This window comes from Bacillus rossius, chromosome 14 (assembly GCF_032445375.1).
Source record: "Bacillus rossius redtenbacheri isolate Brsri chromosome 14, Brsri_v3, whole genome shotgun sequence".
Classification (NCBI taxonomy): Eukaryota; Metazoa; Arthropoda; class Insecta; order Phasmatodea; family Bacillidae; genus Bacillus; species Bacillus rossius.
In genome coordinates, this window is record NC_086341.1 from 43850688 (window position 1) to 43874035 (window position 23348).

At 39.4% G+C, this 23348-nt stretch overlaps 1 protein-coding gene across 1 annotated transcript in view; it reads right to left on the reverse strand.

Annotated features, from left to right (window-relative positions):
• The window catches only part of LOC134538835 (myotubularin-related protein 13), a 127948-nt gene that overhangs the window by 99045 nt on the left and 5555 nt on the right, over positions 1-23348 (reverse strand). The window contains exon 3 of the mRNA XM_063380364.1: positions 14761-14916. Within this exon, the coding sequence (XP_063236434.1) occupies positions 14761-14916 (156 nt within the window). The remainder of the gene's footprint in view (positions 1-14760; positions 14917-23348) is intronic.

Genomic DNA, 23348 nt, shown 5'->3' on the forward strand with positions numbered 1-23348 from the left:
AACTATAACAAAAGAATTAAGAATACAATGTAGCTAGATGTTAACACGAAAAAGTTGCAAACATAACCTCAAAACTCTATCCCTTAAGCCTACTAACCTAAACTGATAGCAATGTAACTAAATAAAAAAGTTACAAACATAACCTCAAAACTCTAGCACTCAAGCTTACTAACCTAAACTACTAGCATTGTTACTAAATAAAAAAAAGTTGCAAACATAACCTCAAAGCTATTCCTTCATGTACAATCCTAAAAATGGTAGAATATTTAAAGTACTGATAAAAGTTAAAGCTGAAAAATATTCAATGCTAACTCAAAATGATTGATTACATAACCTCAAAACTACACTAATGCACAACTCAAAAATGCTAGAATATTTAAAGTACTGTTAAAAGTTTAAGCTAAACAATTCCTGGTTACCCACACATAAGTGTACAGAGAAAAAACTAGCTAGCATATAACCTACGAAAAAGCTGAGAAACATAAAAATATTAACGAAACATGTAGCATACCTCAGAAAACGATGAAGTGGAGCTGTAGAACACGAAGTAGCGTTGGCGGTAGAAATCGTGGTAGCAGCGAAACTCACACATGAACTAGCTCACTCAAACTCCAAGAACACACTGAAGCTCCGACAGCTAATCCTGGCCTTTTATAGCCTCGGACCTGCCTGTTCTTGGAAAAACCATTAGGAACAGAGTATTTCTGTTGTATCCACCAATAGGAATGTAGTACATGGAAGTACCATTGTCTTCGGAAAAACCCAGCATGACTCATTTGCATGTCGTAGCAGGTCTGTGAGGGGTGGGGTTAGAAATGTAATCTGACAGCCAAACATGGGAAACCACTCTCGGGTAAAACCACTAATGACCTAGGTGATTAGAGATTAGGGCGCGAGGCACTGCCTGCATCGTGACTCATCACTCAGGAATGTCATCTCGCAGTGTCGAGGGGACCCAAACAATAGACTTGACCGTGCATGTCACAACTGGTACATTAGTCCGCGACTTTGTGGCGCCATGAGGCGCTCATGAATGTCTGAGCCTGCCACAAACAGCTCGTCAAAGTGTCATCACCAAGCACTCGAGCTGCAGTCATGACGCGCATGCTGCAACAGGCCCGTTAGTCACCGACTTCGTGGCGCCAAGCTGACACTCGGGTAGACAGGTAGCTAAATGATAATACTAGTAATGCAAGGAAATAAAAAAATCGGGTATGTTTAATACATTTATTAAAAGTAAGAACACATTACAAAACTAAAACATTAAAAATTTATTTTACATTTATTATGACCAACATTCGTTTAAAATTTTTTAGCATTTCATTGCGAACAATCAGTTGAACATCCACAGTATGACACAATTTGCTTATGTTCCAGGAACAAACCCTTTTCACAAACATTTAAGGAGACTTTCCTTAAGCTTTCTTTTCATTGGTCAAATAAAACATCTCCCTCTCTTCCCCTTTTACAATGATGCTGCTTCACCATCATGCTAAAATTCTGTAAGACAATAAAAAAATTTACTTCCCTTAAACCTTACGGTAGAAATTTCATCCTAGGTTGCTGTTACTGCATCTAGAAATTAAAAATTATATTATCTCATACAGGTTTTATTTACATGTTATACTTAACCATCCTACCACACACACGCACACACATGCACACACTTACACACATGCGTGCGCATGCGTGCACTGAGATGAAATACATACTTGCCCACATAATGTACTTTTATTTACAAAGGCAACATATTAAAACACATAATATTTTAATTTTGTGTAGATTGGATGGTACCAGAAACCATACTACAAAACGAGCGGACAACACTTGAGTCTTTACTATGATTGGGCTGACGGATTGCCTCTGGAACGCCCTTGTTACCTTCAACGACTCAGAATTAATACTTTTTATCCATCAAAGAACAACAACAGTTTAACTAAGCAAACATACACCCCACACCCCTCAAAAATTGTTATTACACAAGGCATTATTTACATGGTAGGAGACCGCACATACGAAGTGCGCAACTTCAGATTAGAAATATTGATTAAAATAACTACTAAAGATGCTAATTTGTTTATGAAAAAATTGCACATGAAATACAGACACTTGGTTATTTACACACACATACATACATACATACATACATACATACATACATGCATACACACATACACCCTGCATGGCTTCAGAAGTAAGTACGATATTTTGAAAACCACTCAAGACTTACATCTGTTTATGAAAAGGAGCTAAATATTAAAAAAATTTCAAAGTTAATTTTAGAGATGAAATATCATGTGCAAGTCCTTGCATGCGAGAACATTTTATTACGCAATTATCTTCATTTTTCCCAAACCATAGGTCTGATGTTTGATTACCACACAAATCTCATACTTAACATATGCACTACGAGATGACTGCACGCCAGTCCAAGCCCCTGCGCTTAGAGACGAAACTGCACTAGAAGCGTTAGCAAGCATTGCAATTATCTCGCTTCACTAATGCAGATTCACCTCTGACTAGGTAGACCTCCTGAAACAGTAAACATAGTACAGTGAAAAACATTAAAATAATGCATTTCAAAATAATTGAATAATATAAAACACTGCATATTTCACGAAAATCACCACGCAACTGACAGCCCTTTCAGTCACAATTCTGCGAATGCTATCACAGAATGCTAGATTTAGAAAGAAAGGATCATTCATGCCTTCATTATGGAACAAAGTAATACATCACATGAAGAGAAACAAAAAAGGTACACACTTCGTTCTTAGACTCGTGCCGCCTCCTTGACAGAGAGAAAAGATTTTACACATAAAATAGTATATATTTCATTTCCAGCGATGAAGATGTACTAATATCACCTTGACAAGCTTAGATGATCTACGGAGAGACAAAGTAAATATATTAACAAAAAAAGTCGACTAAAAATCATTTACAAACAAAATACTTATCATTCCTTCGATTACATATTTTTCTCAATTTAATAAATGAGAGAACACAAACATTTGCTTAAATCACTATTTATCAATTTTAAACTCTCGTGTACATCAGGAAAAAATATATTGTATCATTCATTATTAGTTGTAATGTAAAAAATGCAAAACAGTTTCTTTGTGGGATGTGGAATGCTCACTCACGATCGAAAAAAAGAGGGGCTTCGCTGTAAATCAAGGGGAGGGGGAAACCATCTTGAAAGTTGAAGTTTCTCATATATTTAGATGTATAGTAATCAAGCAAGTAAAAATATTTGGTGGTATAATATCCGTCTGATTAAAGTTTATTTGCTAACATGAATTCACAAATTAAACGAATCTCTGAGTACATTTGCTTATCTTTTATAGGAAAAAAATGCACAGATTGATTGTTTTATCATGAATAACCAGGAGCACACTAAAAAAACAGACGAAATTCTCGCCAATAATAACCAACAGCACACAAACAATAAAAAAACGATGTGTCAGTAATAACATGCAGCATGCGGAGAAAATCACCAAAATATTGTCAAGAATAACCATCAGTTCATGTAGAATACCAATAAAGTCTTGACATGAAAAAGGCTGAAGTGCACGGAGAAAATCAAATTCTCGTCAGGTAAAAAAAGCAGAAGCACATGAAAAAAAAAAAACCAACAAAATTATAACACAGTAAAGTTGAAGCACACGTAGAAATCTATCGAAATTCTATGTGAAAAAATAGGAGCACTCAGAAAAAACTATCCGGGAGAAGATTAAAATCATCATAAATTATCAATTTTTTAAAAAAAAGTCAATTTAAATCCTGCCAGAAATCTCATGTTGCTTAAGCAAAGAGTTCACAAGCCGACTTGTGCCAGAACTCTCATGTTGCTTAAGCAAGGAGTTCACAAGTTGACTTGTGCCAGAACTCTCATGTTGCTTAAGCAAGGAGTTCACAAGTTGACTTGTGCCAGAACTCTCATGTTGCTTAAGCAAGGAGTTCACAAGTTGACTTGTGCCAGAACTCTCATGTTGCTTAAGCAAAGAGTTCACAAGTTGACTTGTGCCAGAACTCTCATGTTGCTTAAGCAAGGAGTTCACAAGTTGACTTGTGCCAGAACTCTCATGTTGCTTAAGCAAGGAGTTCACAAGTTGACTTGTGCCAGAACTCTCATGTTGCTTAAGCAAGGAGTTCACAAGTTGACTTGTGCCAGAACTCTCATGTTGCTTAAGCAAAGAGTTCACAAGTTGACTTGTGAACTCTTTGCTTAAGCAACATGAGATATCTGGCAGGATTTAAATTGACCTTTTTTTAAAAAATTGATAATTTATGATGATTTTAATCTTCTCCCGGATAGTTTTTTCTGAGTGCTCCTATTTTTTCACATGGAATATCGATAGATTTCTACGTGTGCTTCAACTTTACTGTGTTATAATTTTGTTGGGTTTTTTTTCATGTGCTTCTGCTTTTTTTACCTGACGAGAATTTGATTTTCTCCGTGCACTTCAGCCTTTTTCATGTCAAGACTTTATTGGTATTCTACATGTACTGATGGTTATTCTTGACAATATTTTGGTGATTTTTTCCGCATGCTGCATGTTATTACTGACACATCGTTTTTTTATTGTTTGTGTGCTGTTGGTTATTATTGGCGAGAATTTCGTCTGTTTTTTTAGTGTGCTCCTGGTTATTCATGATAAAACAATCAATCTGTGCATTTTTTTCCTATAAAAGATAAGCAAATGTACTCAGAGATTCGTTTAATTTGTGAATTCATGTTAGCAAATAAACTTTAATCAGACGGATATTATACCACCAAATATTATTACTTGCTTGATTACTATACATCTAAATATATGAGAAACTTCAACTTTCAAGATGGTTTCCCCCTCCCCTTGATTTACAGCGAAGCCCCTCTTTTTTTCGATCGTGAGTGAGCATTCCACATCCCACAAAGAAACTGTTTTGCATTTTTTACATTACAACTAATAATGAATGATACAATATATTTTTTCCTGATGTACACGAGAGTTTAAAATTGATAAATAGTGATTTAAGCAAATGTTTGTGTTCTCTCATTTATTAAATTGAGAAAAATATGTAATCGAAGGAATGATAAGTATTTTGTTTGTAAATGATTTTTAGTCGACTTTTTTTGTTAATATATTTACTTTGTCTCTCCGTAGATCATCTAAGCTTGTCAAGGTGATATTAGTACATCTTCATCGCTGGAAATGAAATATATACTATTTTATGTGTAAAATCTTTTCTCTCTGTCAAGGAGGCGGCACGAGTCTAAGAACGAAGTGTGTACCTTTTTTGTTTCTCTTCATGTGATGTATTACTTTGTTCCATAATGAAGGCATGAATGATCCTTTCTTTCTAAATCTAGCATTCTGTGATAGCATTCGCAGAATTGTGACTGAAAGGGCTGTCAGTTGCGTGGTGATTTTCGTGAAATATGCAGTGTTTTATATTATTCAATTATTTTGAAATGCATTATTTTAATGTTTTTCACTGTCCTATGTTTACTGTTTCAGGAGGTCTACCTAGTCAGAGGTGAATCTGCATTAGTGAAGCGAGATAATTGCAATGCTTGCTAACGCTTCTAGTGCAGTTTCGTCTCTAAGCGCAGGGGCTTGGACTGGCGTGCAGTCATCTCGTAGTGCATATGTTAAGTATGAGATTTGTGTGGTAATCAAACATCAGACCTATGGTTTGGGAAAAATGAAGATAATTGCGTAATAAAATGTTCTCGCATGCAAGGACTTGCACATGATATTTCATCTCTAAAATTAACTTTGAAATTTTTTTAATATTTAGCTCCTTTTCATAAACAGATGTAAGTCTTGAGTGGTTTTCAAAATATCGTACTTACTTCTGAAGCCATGCAGGGTGTATGTGTGTATGCATGTATGTATGTATGTATGTATGTATGTATGTGTGTGTAAATAACCAAGTGTCTGTATTTCATGTGCAATTTTTTCATAAACAAATTAGCATCTTTAGTAGTTATTTTAATCAATATTTCTAATCTGAAGTTGCGCACTTCGTATGTGCGGTCTCCTACCATGTAAATAATGCCTTGTGTAATAACAATTTTTGAGGGGTGTGGGGTGTATGTTTGCTTAGTTAAACTGTTGTTGTTTTTTGATGGATAAAAAGTATTAATTCTGAGTCGTTGAAGGTAACAAGGGCGTTCCAGAGGCAATCCGTCAGCCCAATCATAGTAAAGACTCAAGTGTTGTCCGCTCGTTTTGTAGTATGGTTTCTGGTACCATCCAATCTACACAAAATTAAAATATTATGTGTTTTAATATGTTGCCTTTGTAAATAAAAGTACATTATGTGGGCAAGTATGTATTTCATCTCAGTGCACGCATGCGCACGCATGTGTGTAAGTGTGTGCATGTGTGTGCGTGTGTGTGGTAGGATGGTTAAGTATAACATGTAAATAAAACCTGTATGAGATAATATAATTTTTAATTTCTAGATGCAGTAACAGCAACCTAGGATGAAATTTCTACCGTAAGGTTTAAGGGAAGTAAATTTTTTTATTGTCTTACAGAATTTTAGCATGATGGTGAAGCAGCATCATTGTAAAAGGGGAAGAGAGGGAGATGTTTTATTTGACCAATGAAAAGAAAGCTTAAGGAAAGTCTCCTTAAATGTTTGTGAAAAGGGTTTGTTCCTGGAACATAAGCAAATTGTGTCATACTGTGGATGTTCAACTGATTGTTCGCAATGAAATGCTAAAAAATTTTAAACGAATGTTGGTCATAATAAATGTAAAATAAATTTTTAATGTTTTAGTTTTGTAATGTGTTCTTACTTTTAATAAATGTATTAAACATACCCGATTTTTTTATTTCCTTGCATTACTAGTATTATCATTTAGCTACCTGTCTACCCGAGTGTCAGCTTGGCGCCACGAAGTCGGTGACTAACGGGCCTGTTGCAGCATGCGCGTCATGACTGCAGCTCGAGTGCTTGGTGATGACACTTTGACGAGCTGTTTGTGGCAGGCTCAGACATTCATGAGCGCCTCATGGCGCCACAAAGTCGCGGACTAATGTACCAGTTGTGACATGCACGGTCAAGTTAATTGTTTGGGTCCCCTCGACACTGCGAGATGACATTCCTGAGTGATGAGTCACGATGCAGGCAGTGCCTCGCGCCCTAATCTCTAATCACCTAGGTCATTAGTGGTTTTACCCGAGAGTGGTTTCCCATGTTTGGCTGTCAGATTACATTTCTAACCCCACCCCTCACAGACCTGCTACGACATGCAAATGAGTCATGCTGGGTTTTTCCGAAGACAATGGTACTTCCATGTACTACATTCCTATTGGTGGATACAACAGAAATACTCTGTTCCTAATGGTTTTTCCAAGAACAGGCAGGTCCGAGGCTATAAAAGGCCAGGATTAGCTGTCGGAGCTTCAGTGTGTTCTTGGAGTTTGAGTGAGCTAGTTCATGTGTGAGTTTCGCTGCTACCACGATTTCTACCGCCAACGCTACTTCGTGTTCTACAGCTCCACTTCATCGTTTTCTGAGGTATGCTACATGTTTCGTTAATATTTTTATGTTTCTCAGCTTTTTCGTAGGTTATATGCTAGCTAGTTTTTTCTCTGTACACTTATGTGTGGGTAACCAGGAATTGTTTAGCTTAAACTTTTAACAGTACTTTAAATATTCTAGCATTTTTGAGTTGTGCATTAGTGTAGTTTTGAGGTTATGTAATCAATCATTTTGAGTTAGCATTGAATATTTTTCAGCTTTAACTTTTATCAGTACTTTAAATATTCTACCATTTTTAGGATTGTACATGAAGGAATAGCTTTGAGGTTATGTTTGCAACTTTTTTTTATTTAGTAACAATGCTAGTAGTTTAGGTTAGTAAGCTTGAGTGCTAGAGTTTTGAGGTTATGTTTGTAACTTTTTTATTTAGTTACATTGCTATCAGTTTAGGTTAGTAGGCTTAAGGGATAGAGTTTTGAGGTTATGTTTGCAACTTTTTCGTGTTAACATCTAGCTACATTGTATTCTTAATTCTTTTGTTATAGTTCTCCGTGCGTCGAGCTACCGTTACGTGTTCCGTACGTTGAGACCAGTCTAGCGATTGCCGTGATGATGGCATCTACCGTTCAGAAATGCCATTTCTGCTCTGCTACATTCACGGCAGGCCACAACCGCTACCGGCACGAGCGACAGTGTGCCGAGAACCAGCATCGTGACTACCAGCAGTGCCACCTATGTGGAAAGATGGTCGCACGCAGCGATAAGATGCAGCAGCACCTTGCATCATGTGCTGGAGCTGTCGCTACGACATCAGGCATGCGGTGTAGCTTGTGCTACAAGGCCTTCGCCCGTGCTGATTTGGCTAGACGCCATGAGAAGTCGGCTTGCGGTCTTAACCCAAACCGCATAGCACATACCTGCGACAACTGTGCTAAGGAGTTCGCCAGGGCTGATAAGTTAAAAGCCCACATCAAGGTATGCAAGGGGCCTGCTCCGCCTCCAACAAAGAAGCAGAGGATGGTAGCAGTTAAGCCTGCAGTTACGCCCAAGCCTTCGACCAGCCGAACAAAGGTGGTGACCGGGACTGGTTTGGCCAATACCCACGGCTTCATCACCGCCGAAGTGGGTTTCAAGGGTAACTTGAAGACGTACGTGGCAGAAAATACGTCAAGTTCTGCCAAGGATATTTGTACGTACCTGGACTCCATCAAGAACAAAATAATCAACCAACTTGTGGAGGAGATGGAAGAGAATGGACCTCTCAAATTCAATATCGTGCTCGAGTGCGCCTACGAAAAACCCGTAGATGCCTGTGAAGACAAGAGGGCCTTCAAAACCATGAATGTCCCCCTCTACGCAGTTCATGAGGTGGAGGAGGCAGTTACCGAGTCCATCTCTAAGATCTGCAAGGAGGAGGAAGACTACATGGGGAAGGGGTCTGGATGGACTTTGTCTTCCGTTAAGCGGCTTCAACTACGGATAAACAAGCTCGATCCACTCCGTGCCAGCTCCTACATCGAATTACCTACATGCATCAAAGACAAATACGCAGTGATAAATCCGCAAAACCTCGAAGACCACATGTGCTTTAAGTGGTCGATTCTTGTGAAGTACGTGGAAGGTGAGCATCCTGAACGTGTCAACCAGCGCTACCATGACTTGGAGGGGGAGTTCAACTTCAACAACATTGACTTCCCTACTCCAATCAAGCAAATACCACTGTTTGAAAAACAGAACCCCGGAGTCTCCATCAACATCTACAGTATCGACGAGAATCTGAATGTTGTTCCTGCTCGAGTCACTCCTGAAGAAAAAGAACATCATTTCGATCTTCTGCTCTTGGTCAATGACAATTCATCCCATTTCGCCTACATCACTAATTTTTCTGCCCTGGTTCGGGCCCAAATCACTACACATCATGATGCTATTCATGTTTGTAAAAGATGCTTCAAGCATTATGATGATCAGGAAAGGGTTAGCGGGCTCACTGGTCTTCAGTGTTTGGAAAAACACCGTGAGCTCTGCAAACAGCATGCTGCTGTTAGGATGGAGATGCCATCGCCCGATCAAAATGGCTTGCCTCCTGTTCTGCAGTTCAAAAACTTCCATCACAGTGATAAGATGCCCATCGTGGTATATTGCGACTTTGAAGCTATTCTAGAGAAAATCCATACATGTCACCCGAATCCTGATGAGTCATACACGCTGCAGTACCAAAAGCATAAAGCATACAGCTACTGCATTTACGTGAAAGCTGATAATACCATCATTCCTGCACACCTCACTTCAGCACTTCCATCAGAGCCTGAATTGTATCGCGGTTGTGATGCAGAGGATAATTTCATATCCCGCATTGTGGAGATTGGACATGATGTACAGAAAATATTTTCTACGTCTGTTCCTATGACTCCGCTCACACATGCACAAAACACTGCTTTTCTGCAAGCAAGGTGTTGTTGCTACTGTGGAGGAAAGTTCGGAGGAACTGTAAAGAAAGTTCGTGACCACAATCACTTCACCGGCGAATTTATTGGGCCTGCATGTAATGACTGCAACCTTCTCAGGCGCAGACCGAAAAAGTTGATTGTGTTCTTCCACAACCTTGCATACGATCAGAACTTCATTATCAGGAAGTTGGGGTATGATAGTAAAGACATCTTCATCATTCCGAATTCAGAGGAGAAGCTGATAACTTTTTCCAAGAAGTTACATGATAAGTTCAGCATTCAGTTTGTCGATACGTTCCGTTTTATGAGTCGGGGTCTTGCTTCGCTCGCTGAGTTCTTGCCTGCAGACAAGTTTATAAGTACTACTGAGTTTTTCGCGCCTGATGAGTTGGAGTTGGTTACCCGCAAGGGTATATTCCCGTATGATTTTGTAGATTCTTTTGCTCGACTAGATGATACTCGTCTTCCATCCATCGATGATTTCTATAATAGTCTGACTGATTCCATGATTACAGAGATGGAGTACGCTCATGCAGTGAAAGTCTGGGACAAGTTTCAGTGTGCTACTTTGGGGGAGTACGCTGACTTGTATCTAAAGACGGATGTTCTGATTTTGGCGGATGTATTCGAGAATTTTCGTTCCATATGTTTGGAGACATACAGCCTAGATCCATCTCACTATATTTCTTGTCCAGGGTTCGCTTTCGATGCGATGCTTCGAACCACAGGTGTACAACTAGAGCTTCTTACCGATTATGATATGTACATGTTTGTGGAGGCTGGTATTAGGGGGGGAGTAGCGCAAAGCATTAAACGTCATTGCGTAGCCAATAACTCCTACATACCTGAGACATATGATGCTTCCAAGCCATCCACATTCCTGGAGTACATTGATGCGAATAATTTGTACGGGTGGGCGATGTCTCTGCCGCTTCCAATTCGGCATTTCCAATGGGCAGACACATCAATTGATGTCGTGTCTGTCCCAGATGATTCTCCTACAGGCTACATTATTGAGTGTGATGTGGAGTACCCTCCCGAGCTCCACGAAAGTCACAAAGACCTGCCATTTCTTCCTGTAAATCAGTGTCCGCCCGGCTCAAATCAATCAAAGCTGATGACAACACTTGAAAATAAAGAGCACTACATTGTCCACTACAAAAACCTCCAGCAAGCGGTATCTCATGGGCTGAGAGTGACTAAGATACACCGAATCCTGCAGTTTGAGCAGTCGGCATGGTTGGAGCCCTATATTCGGCTGAATACCAACAAGCGGAAAGCAGCAGCTAACGAGTTCGAGAAGGAGTTCTTTAAGCTCGCTGTGAACTCGACATTTGGTAAACTGATGGAAAATAAAAGGCGGAGGCTCAAAATGGAGTTGGTGTGCTCTGAGAAGAGGTTCAAGAAGTTGGTGTGTCGTCCGTCCTTCAAGGACCGTACAATGTACGAACCGAATTTGTCTCTAGTCCACCTTAATCACGAGACCATCATTTTCGACAAGCCGATTTATGCCGGACTGGCTGTACTAGATCTTTCAAAGACTCTCATGTACGACTTCCACTACAATACCATGAAACCCCGTTACCATGACAATATTCACCTGATGTATATGGATACAGACAGTTTTGTGTATGAGATCCAGACAACAGACTTTTACTCAGACCTCAAAGCCGACCCTACACTGATGGCTAAATTCGACACCAGCTGCTACCCTTCCGACCACCCATGCTTCTCCCCCATCAACGAGAAAGTTGTCGGTAAATTCAAAGATGAATGTGGGGGAGAAGTAATGGAGGAGTTTGTAAGCCTACGGGCCAAACTCTACGCCTACAGGTGTGGCGGTAAGAGCGAGAAAAAGGCCAAGGGCATCCAGCGATGTGTGGTCAAAAACCACATAACATTCGATGACTACCTGGATGCCCTGCAAGACCACCGCACAATGAGGGCAGGCGTTAGAGCAATTCGCTCCCGTCAGCACATACTCTATACTGAGTACAGCAATAAGCTGGCCATAACGTGGGAGGACGACAAACGGCTGATCTGCGAAGATGGTATCCACACAGTCCCCCACGGATATGTTGGAGGCGACGAATAATTTTTTTTCTGTAAATAGTTTTTGATTTAAATAGTTTGGCAGTTTGGTAGTTGTTTCCATTTGTTGTATAGTTTTTCTGTTTTTTGTTTTATAGTTTTCATTTTGTTGTACAGTTTATGTTTTTGCTGTACAGTTTTCCATTTTTGTTGTACAGTTTATGTTTTTGATGTATAGTTTCCATTGTTTTTGTAAAGTTTCAGTTTTTTGATGTGTAGTGTCTGTTTTTGCTCCACTTTTGTTGTGTAAAATATGTTCTTAATTTAATAAATACAATTTTACCTACATATTGTTTATTATTTTTAATATAGAACCAATATCCCACGAGGTACTGATACTTATAAATGTCTTACAGAATGGTGAAATGTAATTATACACAAACATTAAAAATATATGCTTCCATGCAGCTTTTAAACACATGTACGCAAACATGAACTTGTTTATAAAAGTGAAATAGAACGCAGACATTAAAAATATCTGCTTCCATGCAGCTTTTAAAACATGGGTACGCAAACATGAAATTGTTTAGAAATGTAATTATACACAGACATTAAAAATAATTGCTTCCATGCAGCCTTTTAAATACGAGTACGCAAACATGAGAAGAGAATATTACTTGTGAGTTAGGACTCTGAAAAATTTCTGGCCCCGCTAAGATGGGGTAATAAATGTTTTTTTAATATTATCATTACTTTAACTATCACATCCACAACGTTAGTATAAATAACATATATTTTAGTTAAAACCTATAAATGATAAGACTTTAAGAAAAAATGGTGGTTACAACAAAGAAATTACTTTGGATTTTGTGGATTTTTGTGGATTTTTGTGGATTTTTGTCTATAAGGGTCATAATAATGCTGGTACGGGATAGAAACTCTACCTTACGTACACTACGTACTTTAGAAACCTACACCCGATGATGACATCCTTCAGATGAAATTAAGATGGCGGTCTCCATTCAATTAGATGGCTGCCTCCAGCAGTCAACGATGGTATATATATATTTTTTCCTGATTTTCTAAGTTAATAATTATGATTTTCTAAGATGGTGGATGTAACGAAAAATTGTAACAGGGATGAGTGGGGTGTTCGATGATGATGTCATTGTAACAGAGGAGCGGGGTGTTAGATGGTGTATTCGTAATGTAGAGGAGTGGGGTGTTCGATGCGTAGGTTTTTTTAATTGAAATTTTATTAAATAATATTTTTTTAATTTTATTTTAAAATTTTGATTATTTAAGTTTTTTTAATTTTTAAATTTTTTTTCCATTAAAATCAGATAATAAATAAAGATTTTCAAGATGGCGGACGAAACTCAAAATGGTGAAATGTTCTAGAAAACAAAATGGCCGCCGGACTTGATGTAATCCAAGATGGCCGCCGTAAGTGACGTCATCCAAGATGGCCGTCGGAAGTGACGTAATCCAAGATGGCCGCCGGAAGTGACGTCATCCGAGATGGCCGCCGGAAGTGATGTAATCCAAGATGGCCGCCGGATTGACGTAATCCAAGATGGCCGCCTCGAATCCCCGAATCCCCCTCCCCCCTCCCCTGTCCCCATATGAACTATATATACCTACTAATGTGTAGCTTCACATCACACACGAAGCTTCACATCACATTCGAATCTTCAAATAAAATGAGCAGCAAAATCCACAGGCCTATCTTCGAGCAAATTTCTCAACGGTCTTTGCCAGCGATGGTACCTGAGGTTCGAAACAAAAATGTGTGGCTTCACATCAGACACAAAGCTTCACATCACAACATCAGACACGTAGCTTCACATCACATTCGAAGCTTCAAATAAAATGAACAGCGAAATCCACAGGCCTATCTTCGAGCAAATTTTTCAACAGTCTTTGCCAGCGATGGTACCCGAGGTTCGAAACAAATGTGTAGCTTCACATCAGACACGAAGCATCACATCACATTCCAAGCTTCAAATAAAATGAGCAGCAAAATCCACAGGCCTATCTTCGAGCAAATTTCTCAACTGTCTTTGCCAGCGATGGTACCTGAGGTTCGAAACAAATGTGTAGCTTCACGTCAGACGCGAAGCTTCACATCACATTCGAAGCTTCAAATAAAATAAACAGCAAAATCCACAGGCCTATCTTCGAGCAAATTTTTCAACGGTCTTTCCCAGCGATGGTACCTGAGGTCCGAAACAAAAATGTGTAGCTTCACATCAGACACGAAGCTTCACATCACATTTGAAGCTTCAAATAAAACGAACAGCAAAATCCGCAGGCCTATCTTCGAGCAAATTATTCAACTGTCTTTGCCAGCGATGGTACCTGAGGTTTGAAACAAAAATGTGTAGCTTCACATCAGACACGAAGCTTCACATCACATTCGAAGCTTCAAATAACATAAACAGCAAAATCCACAGGCCTATCTTCGAGCAAATTTTTCAACGGTCTTTCCCAGCGATGGTACCTGAGGTTCGAAACAAAAATGTGTAGCTTCACATCAGACACGAAGCTTCACATCACATTTGAAGCTTCAAATAAAACGAACAGCAAAATCCGCAGGCCTATCATCGAGCAAATTTTTCAACTGTCTTTGCCAGCGATGGTACCTGAGGTTCGAAACAAATGTGTAGCTTCACATCACACTCGAAGCTTCAAATAAAATGAACAGCAAAATCAACAGGCCTATCTTCGAGCAAATTTCTCAACGGCCTCTGCCAGCCGGCTCCACGACGGCACGGGACCTCTGTTGACCGAGACGCACCTCATCGACGGGCTTGCTGGGCGTGATGGCGACAGTCTCGTTGAAGCACATGCACGCGCAGTAGTGGCGGTTCGCGTCGATGTCCGTCAGCACCGAGACGAAGAACCTCGGCTCCTGGCGCTCCGTGGACAGAGCCCACCCCTGCGGCTGGCAGAACTGGAACAACACAGGACACACGTTCCACCCACGTAGGGTTACCGGACACTGATAACAAAAAAGGAGGACATTCACCTCGCAAAAGGACGACATTTCAAAAGGAGGACAATATATTTTTTTTAAAAAAGCCATGAATTAATTACGACGGAGTACGATATTTTTACAATGTTTCGGCATTTAATACAGTTTCGGTATAAAGAATCAAACAAACTACTCATATACAGCATATTAAAAACACGTGCTTCTGCATGTGCTGCTACCTGTCAAGCTGTCATAGTACTACTTACTAGTGGGATGACTGCGGACAGCGCGCGCTTTGCCCAGAGTGTAACTGCAGGAATTATCTCACTTTATAAAAAAGCCGGACATTTTGGAGCATCAAGGAAAATTCGGCCGGACGCAAAAAAAATACATGAAAAGGTGGACATGTCCTCCTTCTGCCGGACGTCTGGTAACCCTACACCCACGTGACTTCTTCAGTACCGGATGAAAATGTAAAGGCGAGAAAAGGTAACAAAGGATGTTCACAAGCACCTGGTAAATCAAAATCCGGAATTTTTAATACAATTTTCTTATATTTTTAATATCACAGGGCAGGGGCGCAAATCCGTAGATTCGCAAGGGGGGCCTGCAGAAATTTGCAGGGGGAGCCAAGTGACCCAAGAGTTTTGGGCGCGGGTTTCTACCATTTTACACTGGCCACAGTTCGGCCTATACGCATGCAAAAAGCAGAAAACTTATGAATACACAGAAAGTTTTCAATTAAGCATTGTTTTGACGTTTACGTTCATCAACCCCGTTTCACAGTCACGACTTTGCAAGCGAAAGCGAGCCCCTTCAGTCAGGGGCAACCTAATTTCAGGGGAGGAGGGGTCTTGCCCCACCCCCTCAGAACTACACCCAAGGCACAAGGTATTTTTTAATTGGTATACTTAACAAAACAAAAGATATAACATGAACTATATCTACTGTATGCAGGCAAGTGAATTCCTATGTTTGAAAGCCAACTCTTTTTTTCAGAGATGACTCCCCCCCATGATTTCAGCGACTGTAAACTGCAGTGCAGCACTACGAAACCAACTGCTCAGTTAGTAAACGGTTGCTAAAAATTTTATTTTTCGTGACTTTCAACGCAGCGTTGCTGTTTTATTGCAGGACTTTAGTGGCCAGTGCTTCAGTCTCACTACTCTTTCGTGACTTCCACAGCTTGGAGACAGCCTGCGGTACAATGACGAATGAGGGCCCAGCTGTGATGCACCGAAAGCGGAGCGCGGACAGAACGAGCGAGCGGGTGGAAACGGGAGAGCCGCGAGTGAGGCCAGGAAGCTGGAGACAGTGCAGCGGAGAGCAGCGAGGCGGAGGTGGAGGGAAGGACAAGAGGGGGAGATGTACAGTCCGTCTGAAATAAGAAGTTCGGGTGGGATGCGTTACAGACGAGGAGGAAGTTAGTCAAGCTGTTAAGGTAATACTGGGAGCAGCTGGAACTAGTGTCCACAGAGGTGGGTAGAGAGGGCGGAAAGATCACGTGTGGAAGCTCTGGAGAGAACGGAGGCGGACAAGAAGAGGTAGACACGCCGTTCCAGTGAGGACAAGGAGGAAGGAATGCTGAGGGTGAGAAATGGCAGGGACTTGAGATGACTAAAAGGGGAGACAGAGACAGAGAGACACACGGAGAGAGACACACGGAGAGACACATGGAGAGAGGCACACACGGAGAGAGAGAGACACAGACACACGGAGAGAGAGACAGAGAGACACAGAGACACACGGAGAGAGACACACGGAGAGAGACACACGGAGAGACACATGGAGAGAGGCACACACGGAGAGAGAGACACAGACACACGGAGAGAGAGACAGAGAGACACAGAGACACACGGAGAGAGACACACGGAGAGAGACACACGGAGAGACACATGGAGAGACACATGGAGAGAGACACACACGGAGAGAGAGACATAGACACACGGAGAGAGAGTCAGAGAGACACAGAGACACACGGAGAGAGACACACGGAGAGAGACACACGGAGAGACACATGGAGAGAGACACACACGGAGAGAGAGAGACACAGACACACGGAGAGAGAGACAGAGAGACACAGAGACACACGGAGAGAGACACACGGAGAGAGACACACGGAGAGACACATGGAGAGAGGCACACACGGAGAGAGAGACACAGACACACGGAGAGAGAGACAGAGAGACACAGAGACACACGGAGAGAGACACACGGAGAGAGACACACGGAGAGACACATGGAGAGACACATGGAGAGAGACACACACGGAGAGAGAGACACAGACACACGGAGAGAGAGTCAGAGAGACACAGAGACACACGGAGAGAGACACACGGAGAGACACATGGAGAGAGACACACACGGAGAGAGAGACACAGACACACGGAGAGAGAGTCAGAGAGACACAGAGACACACGGAGAGAGACACACGGAGAGAGACACACGGAGAGAGACACACGGAGAGACACATGGAGAGAGACACACACGGAGAGAGAGACACAGACACACGGAGAGAGAGACAGAGAGACACAGAGAACCACGGAGAGAGAGACAGAGAGACACACGGAGAGAGAGACAGAGAGACACACGGAGAGAGACACACGGAGAGACACATGGAGAGAGACACACACGGAGAGAGAGACACAGACACACGGAGAGAGAGACAGAGAGACACAGAGACACACGGAGAGAGACACACGGAGAGAGACACACGGAGAGAGACACACGGAGAGAGACACACGGAGAGACACATGGAGAGAGGCACACACGGAGAGAGAGACACAGACACACGGAGAGAGAGACAGAGAGACACAGAGACACACGGAGAGAGACACACGGAGAGAGACACACGGAGAGACACATGGAGAGAGACACACACGGAGAGAGAGACACAGACACACGGAGAGAGAGTCAGAGAGACACAGAGACACACGGAGAGAGACACACGGAGAGAGACACACGGAGAGAGACACACGGAGAGACACATGGAGAGAGACACACACGGAGAGAGAGTCACAGACACACGGAGAGAGAGTCACAGACACACGGAGAGAGAGACAGAGAGACACAGAGACACACGGAGAGAGAGACAGAGAGACACACGGAGAGAGACACACGGAGAGAGACACACGGAGAGACACATGGAGAGAGACACACACGGAGAGAGAGACACAGACACACGGAGAGAGAGACAGAGAGACACAGAGACACACGGAGAGAGACACACGGAGAGACACATGGAGAGAGGCACACACGGAGAGAGAGAGACACAGACACACGGAGAGAGAGACAGAGAGACACAGAGACACACGGAGAGAGAGACAGAGAGACACAGAGACACACGGAGAGACACACGGAGAGAGACACAGAGAGAGAGAGACTGTGAGAGATAGAGACAAGGGGAGGACTCCTTTCCAACAGGGTGAAAGCCCAATTTCGAGTGTAAATCAAATCGAACCCACCGGTTTTTGGCAACACATCCGCCAAGTTTTCCCTCTAGCAAAAAATCTGGGTTCGACCCCACCAGGAACAGAAATCCCAGAGGGAAACAAGTGATCAGACCACTCAACTATCGTAGCTGAATAAATGAACAACCAAACATTCTGAAGTTCTATTATTACTTGATAAATTTATTGATAATACACGCACCGAGTGCTGATGAAAAGCTTTATGGCCAATGTCTAAAATAACAATAAAATACTAATAAAAACTACAGCAATACAGTTTTTTTATTCAAACTGAAAATTAAATTATTCCTGAATATCAAATACTTTTCTAATATAATTTTAAAATACAATTAAAATATTCCTTTCACACTTCTCAGGAGTCCAAGAAAACATTTATGCAAAAAAAAGTGAAATAAAAAAGAAAGAAACAGTGTATTCAGCCGAAAATAAGACGAGAGTTTTATGTTTTATGTTGAAAGTCCATCCAAAAAATCAAAGGTCATCTTATAACTGACTGCATTGGGGAAATGTAGAAAATAATTAGCAGTTGCATTGTAAAAAAGTTGAAAAAATTGTTTAAAATTACAGAATTATTTTTTTTTTTAACATTGAATAGAAGCATTATTGACGACATTAAATATAATTTAAGCATTTTAATTCTCACAGGGATTTGGGCAAAGAAAAAAAAACAATAAATAAAACATTCAGATTTTTTTTTTGTGATTCTGTGCAATGATTTCTTAATAAGCAAGGAAATAAAAAAGGCTGAGTTAATAGTTTTTTTCTGGAATCTTACTTGGATAATGGGGAGCATCCTACATTGAGGGCGGACTTATTTCCGGGTGAATGTGGCGTAGGTATGTGTGTGTGTTTACATACTGATGGAACCATAATAGTGTGGTGCAAAAAGCAAGAAATTAAAAATAAACATCACAATGCATTTTCTTAAACCAGTAAAATTTTAAGTTTGAAATGTATGTTGCTGATCCATCTGATTATATAGGTAAAAAAATTATTTTTTCTATTTTTTTTAATCAAATTTACACATGTGCTAAGTTACAGAAAACAAAAATAAAGTTTGCAATAAATCTTCTTAGCTTCTAACATATTTTTTTTGTTTCATTTAATTATTTTACAAGAGAGTCCCACTTGCTGTATCTATTGATAATGAATAATTTAAAAAATTATAATTTGAACTGTCGAACTTAATGTCAAATTATTCCTTTATTAGTATTGAAAATTGTTCTATTTGTCACAGACCCCTAGCAACCAATGGTGCCAATTTTTGAAAGAAATAAAGACCATCCATCCTCCCCCATGACTCAAACATAACTTTGCATACACCATTTTATATTGTGTGTGACTATGCACCATAAAACAATCTCAAAATACTGAAATTACTATCGCTGAGGAATATCCATAACTTTATAAATTCGGACATGCACAAAAACAGTCCTAAGAATCTAGGATTGTGCACACATTGAAATATAAAAAAAAAATATTAATCATACAAATGCTACAAACACACTGACCCAACACAACCCTTCTATCATAAATGGTTAAAAAGATTACATAAGTAATAAATAAATTTTAAAAAAAAACAATAACGCATAATGAACAAACACTAACAATAAACACCAAACAACACAAAAATAACAAATACTAACACAAAATGAATTAATTAAGGCTGGTTTTGTAACAGGCAAACACATACAGATAATCAAGTATTTCCAACCAAATTAAAACATACTGGAAAATGGGAATATTCGTATGAATGAAGCACAAAATTAATGTAATAGTTATATATTAGCAAAAGACCAAATTTTTTTAAGATTAACCTCCTAACTAGTTTGTGGTAAGAAACTCGTTTGTTTGCGACCAATCCTTCAGTTTCCTTACTTTTTCATGGACCCGTAAACACCTTTCATGGCTCATGTCTCTGTAAAATGCCTAATACAATTTGAAGGAAAAAACTCAGTCGATTCATGTTTATCAAAGCAGTGGTAGATTTTAGTTCTTGCCTTAGAGGAAGGGAGAGATTTTTAGAAGAATGTCTTGGGAACTACAATATGAGAACCAATTTCGTGGTTGCTATTTCTCTCTATCAAAAAATAATTTAAATATAAAACAATTTTTCTTATCTTAATTTAAATTTAATATGTTTCAGGTTAATGATGCTACCATATGTAGTTTTTTTTATAAACAGGTTTTGATTATCTTTATTGTTGTTATATATTTATGAAACTAATTTTTGTTTATCTGTTAGTTGCCTGCTGTGTTGTCTTGTGTATGTTTTATTATAGTATTGTCCTATTCGTTTTGTTTCATGTGGTTGTTTTGTCATTGTAATTTTTTATGTTTATTGTGTCTACCACCCATGGCCTTATGCCGTCGGTAGGCATTTAACAAATTGGTAAATAAATAAATGGTAAATAAATAAATAAATCACTGTACAAAGTTTAACAGTAGTTAAAATACAACTTTTGTTTGATGTCTAAAGAAAGTTATCTTCTTAAAAGTATGGTAACAGAAGCAGATTCATGTCTACCAGACAGGCAGAGTGATATTTCCTTTGTATGGTGAGTATGTTGCGAAAAATAATGTTGGAATCACTGCAGTTTGATTACTATTGTTAAGTTATTAGAATGGATCACAGGAAACATACGTTTTTTGCAGAGTTGTTAGTTTTGGGAAAATGTTCTGGTAAATTTACGAAGAAAAAAAAATTTCAGAGTTAAACGTAATGAGAAAAACATAAATTTCAACTACGGTTTTTATAAATATAAAACCAAATAAAAACATACTTTTGATAACAGTTAATTAAATTCCTTGTTACTACACATACATGGATATTATAGTTATTTTAATATTTTTGACTTCAGAGTTTTTTTTAACTGGACAGCAACGTAAAATTTTCAACCGGTATAAACAGTTTGTATAATGTATACTAGCTGCATTACCCGGGCTAACACAGGGTGATAAATTGCCGCGAGTTAAAGCAAAATGGATAGCGCTATATGACAGGTGGGTATAGAGAAATGATACACAATTGCTGTTTGTATGTCAATGACCTACCATTTTCCGTTTACCCATGGCAATCGGTTGAACAGTTTAGAAGTTGATGCACTGCAGCACCATCTGGTGGCGAGTTAAAGCAAATTGGATATCCCGAAAATATCCTTGTATTCAAATATCAATGTACACCAACTTTCATGGCAATCGGTCAAATGGTGTCGGTGTTTATCAACATCATACACATATAAATACTTACGCATCAACATCATATTATATATATATATATATATCTTAAATTATGTAAATATATGAAAAAAAGGAACACTTTCCAGAAAAAAAAGGTGGTTATATTTTTCCTAAAAAAAAATTTTTACACAAAGAAAATATTTTTTCACCTCCATCTATAAGCTTATGTTTAATTCAAATGTCTCTTGAGGGAAAAGAATGGTCAAAAACTGTATGTCTCCCATTCCTTTTTCATTTATCCTGAAGTGTGAGGGGTTTAGTGGTTCTGCCACTATGATTTCAGTTGTTCAAGGTTTTCCTAAACTGCTCCAGGAAAATACTGGTACGGTTCCTTACTATAGGCCATTCTTTATATTATGGATGGGCCAATCAAGTCTTCGAATACCATCAAACCCTTGGTATTCAAAAGGAAATGGAGGGAGACGGGAATAAAATCTTCCCAGAGACAAACCTGGAACAAACACTGGTCACAACTGTTTGCGGCCAGACCTAAACAAGAACTTTAATCAGTCTGGCAGATGATGTCAACATAGCAAGCAATCTGATGAATTCCACAACTGGACACACAAACTGTGCCAAGGTCCACCACGCAGGGGAATGTGCAATGACTCAATATCATGCAAGGGCAGCAAGCAGGTCGTATCTTTACCCTTTTCAAGTCGTTTGATAATCACGTGTGTATACTTTCACAAACATAGCTATCAGCTGATGATTTTATCTCTGTCCCCTTGTAGTTACTACTGTGCTATGGCCAACTCTAAATTTCTGAGCCCGCTTCCTACGGAACAGTTATGTTAAAATGTATCTGCTATTGTTCACGCCTTTAACTATGCAAAGGTTGTGCCCCCGGACGTATTTTCCTCAACAAAAAAGTGCTTGTTTTAATATTTCTTCGCCACACATTAAATTTATTACAAACATTCTGGATCTAAAAATATATAAATTGAATGTCTATGTCCGATAAACTTTTTTTGGTATAATTACACATCTTAAATAAGAAAAACTAAGTTATTATATTTTTGACTATCAACGATATTATGATGATACTGCAATCTTAGAAATTATAGGTGAAAAGCAAGCTAAGTGCATAAAAGCCATAATGCTTTGTGAAGAAACGGAAATCTAATTCTTCCACAACAGGTACCACAGATTTTTTATCATCACACTATTAAATGCAATTTTACAAAAGGCAGCTGTAAATTAGTTTCGTATCTTTCCGCACCGTTACTGCTTACTTGAGTACTTTTTTGTTTTTTGTGACCTAGAAGTTTTGTATGTATTTTGCAACACAATACAAACGTTAAGTTTTATTTCGAAAGTATTTTCCCCAATGGATAAATTTTTCCACGATAGTGAGAATTTAGCAGTGGCTAGGTTATTTTTCCAGGCCTAGGCAATCATTAAACTAAGCATTAGTTCAGTTAGGTAAGACACCTTAAATAAAATACATAATATAATTGTTCTTAAAATTGTTTAATCTTTGCAAAACTAAGTAAATATTAATGAAAAATGTAATTCAGTTCCTAAAGTGATTTTGTTTTTTGCACTTATATTTCGTACTTTTATTTACCCCTTAATTTACATGAAATTCATAGCCTTCCTCATTATTGATTTTTTCAGGATCCAGTGAAAAATCCAATAAAAACACTGTTTCACAGGATAATTTAACCAGATTACTCTTTATCATAATCATCAAAGCTC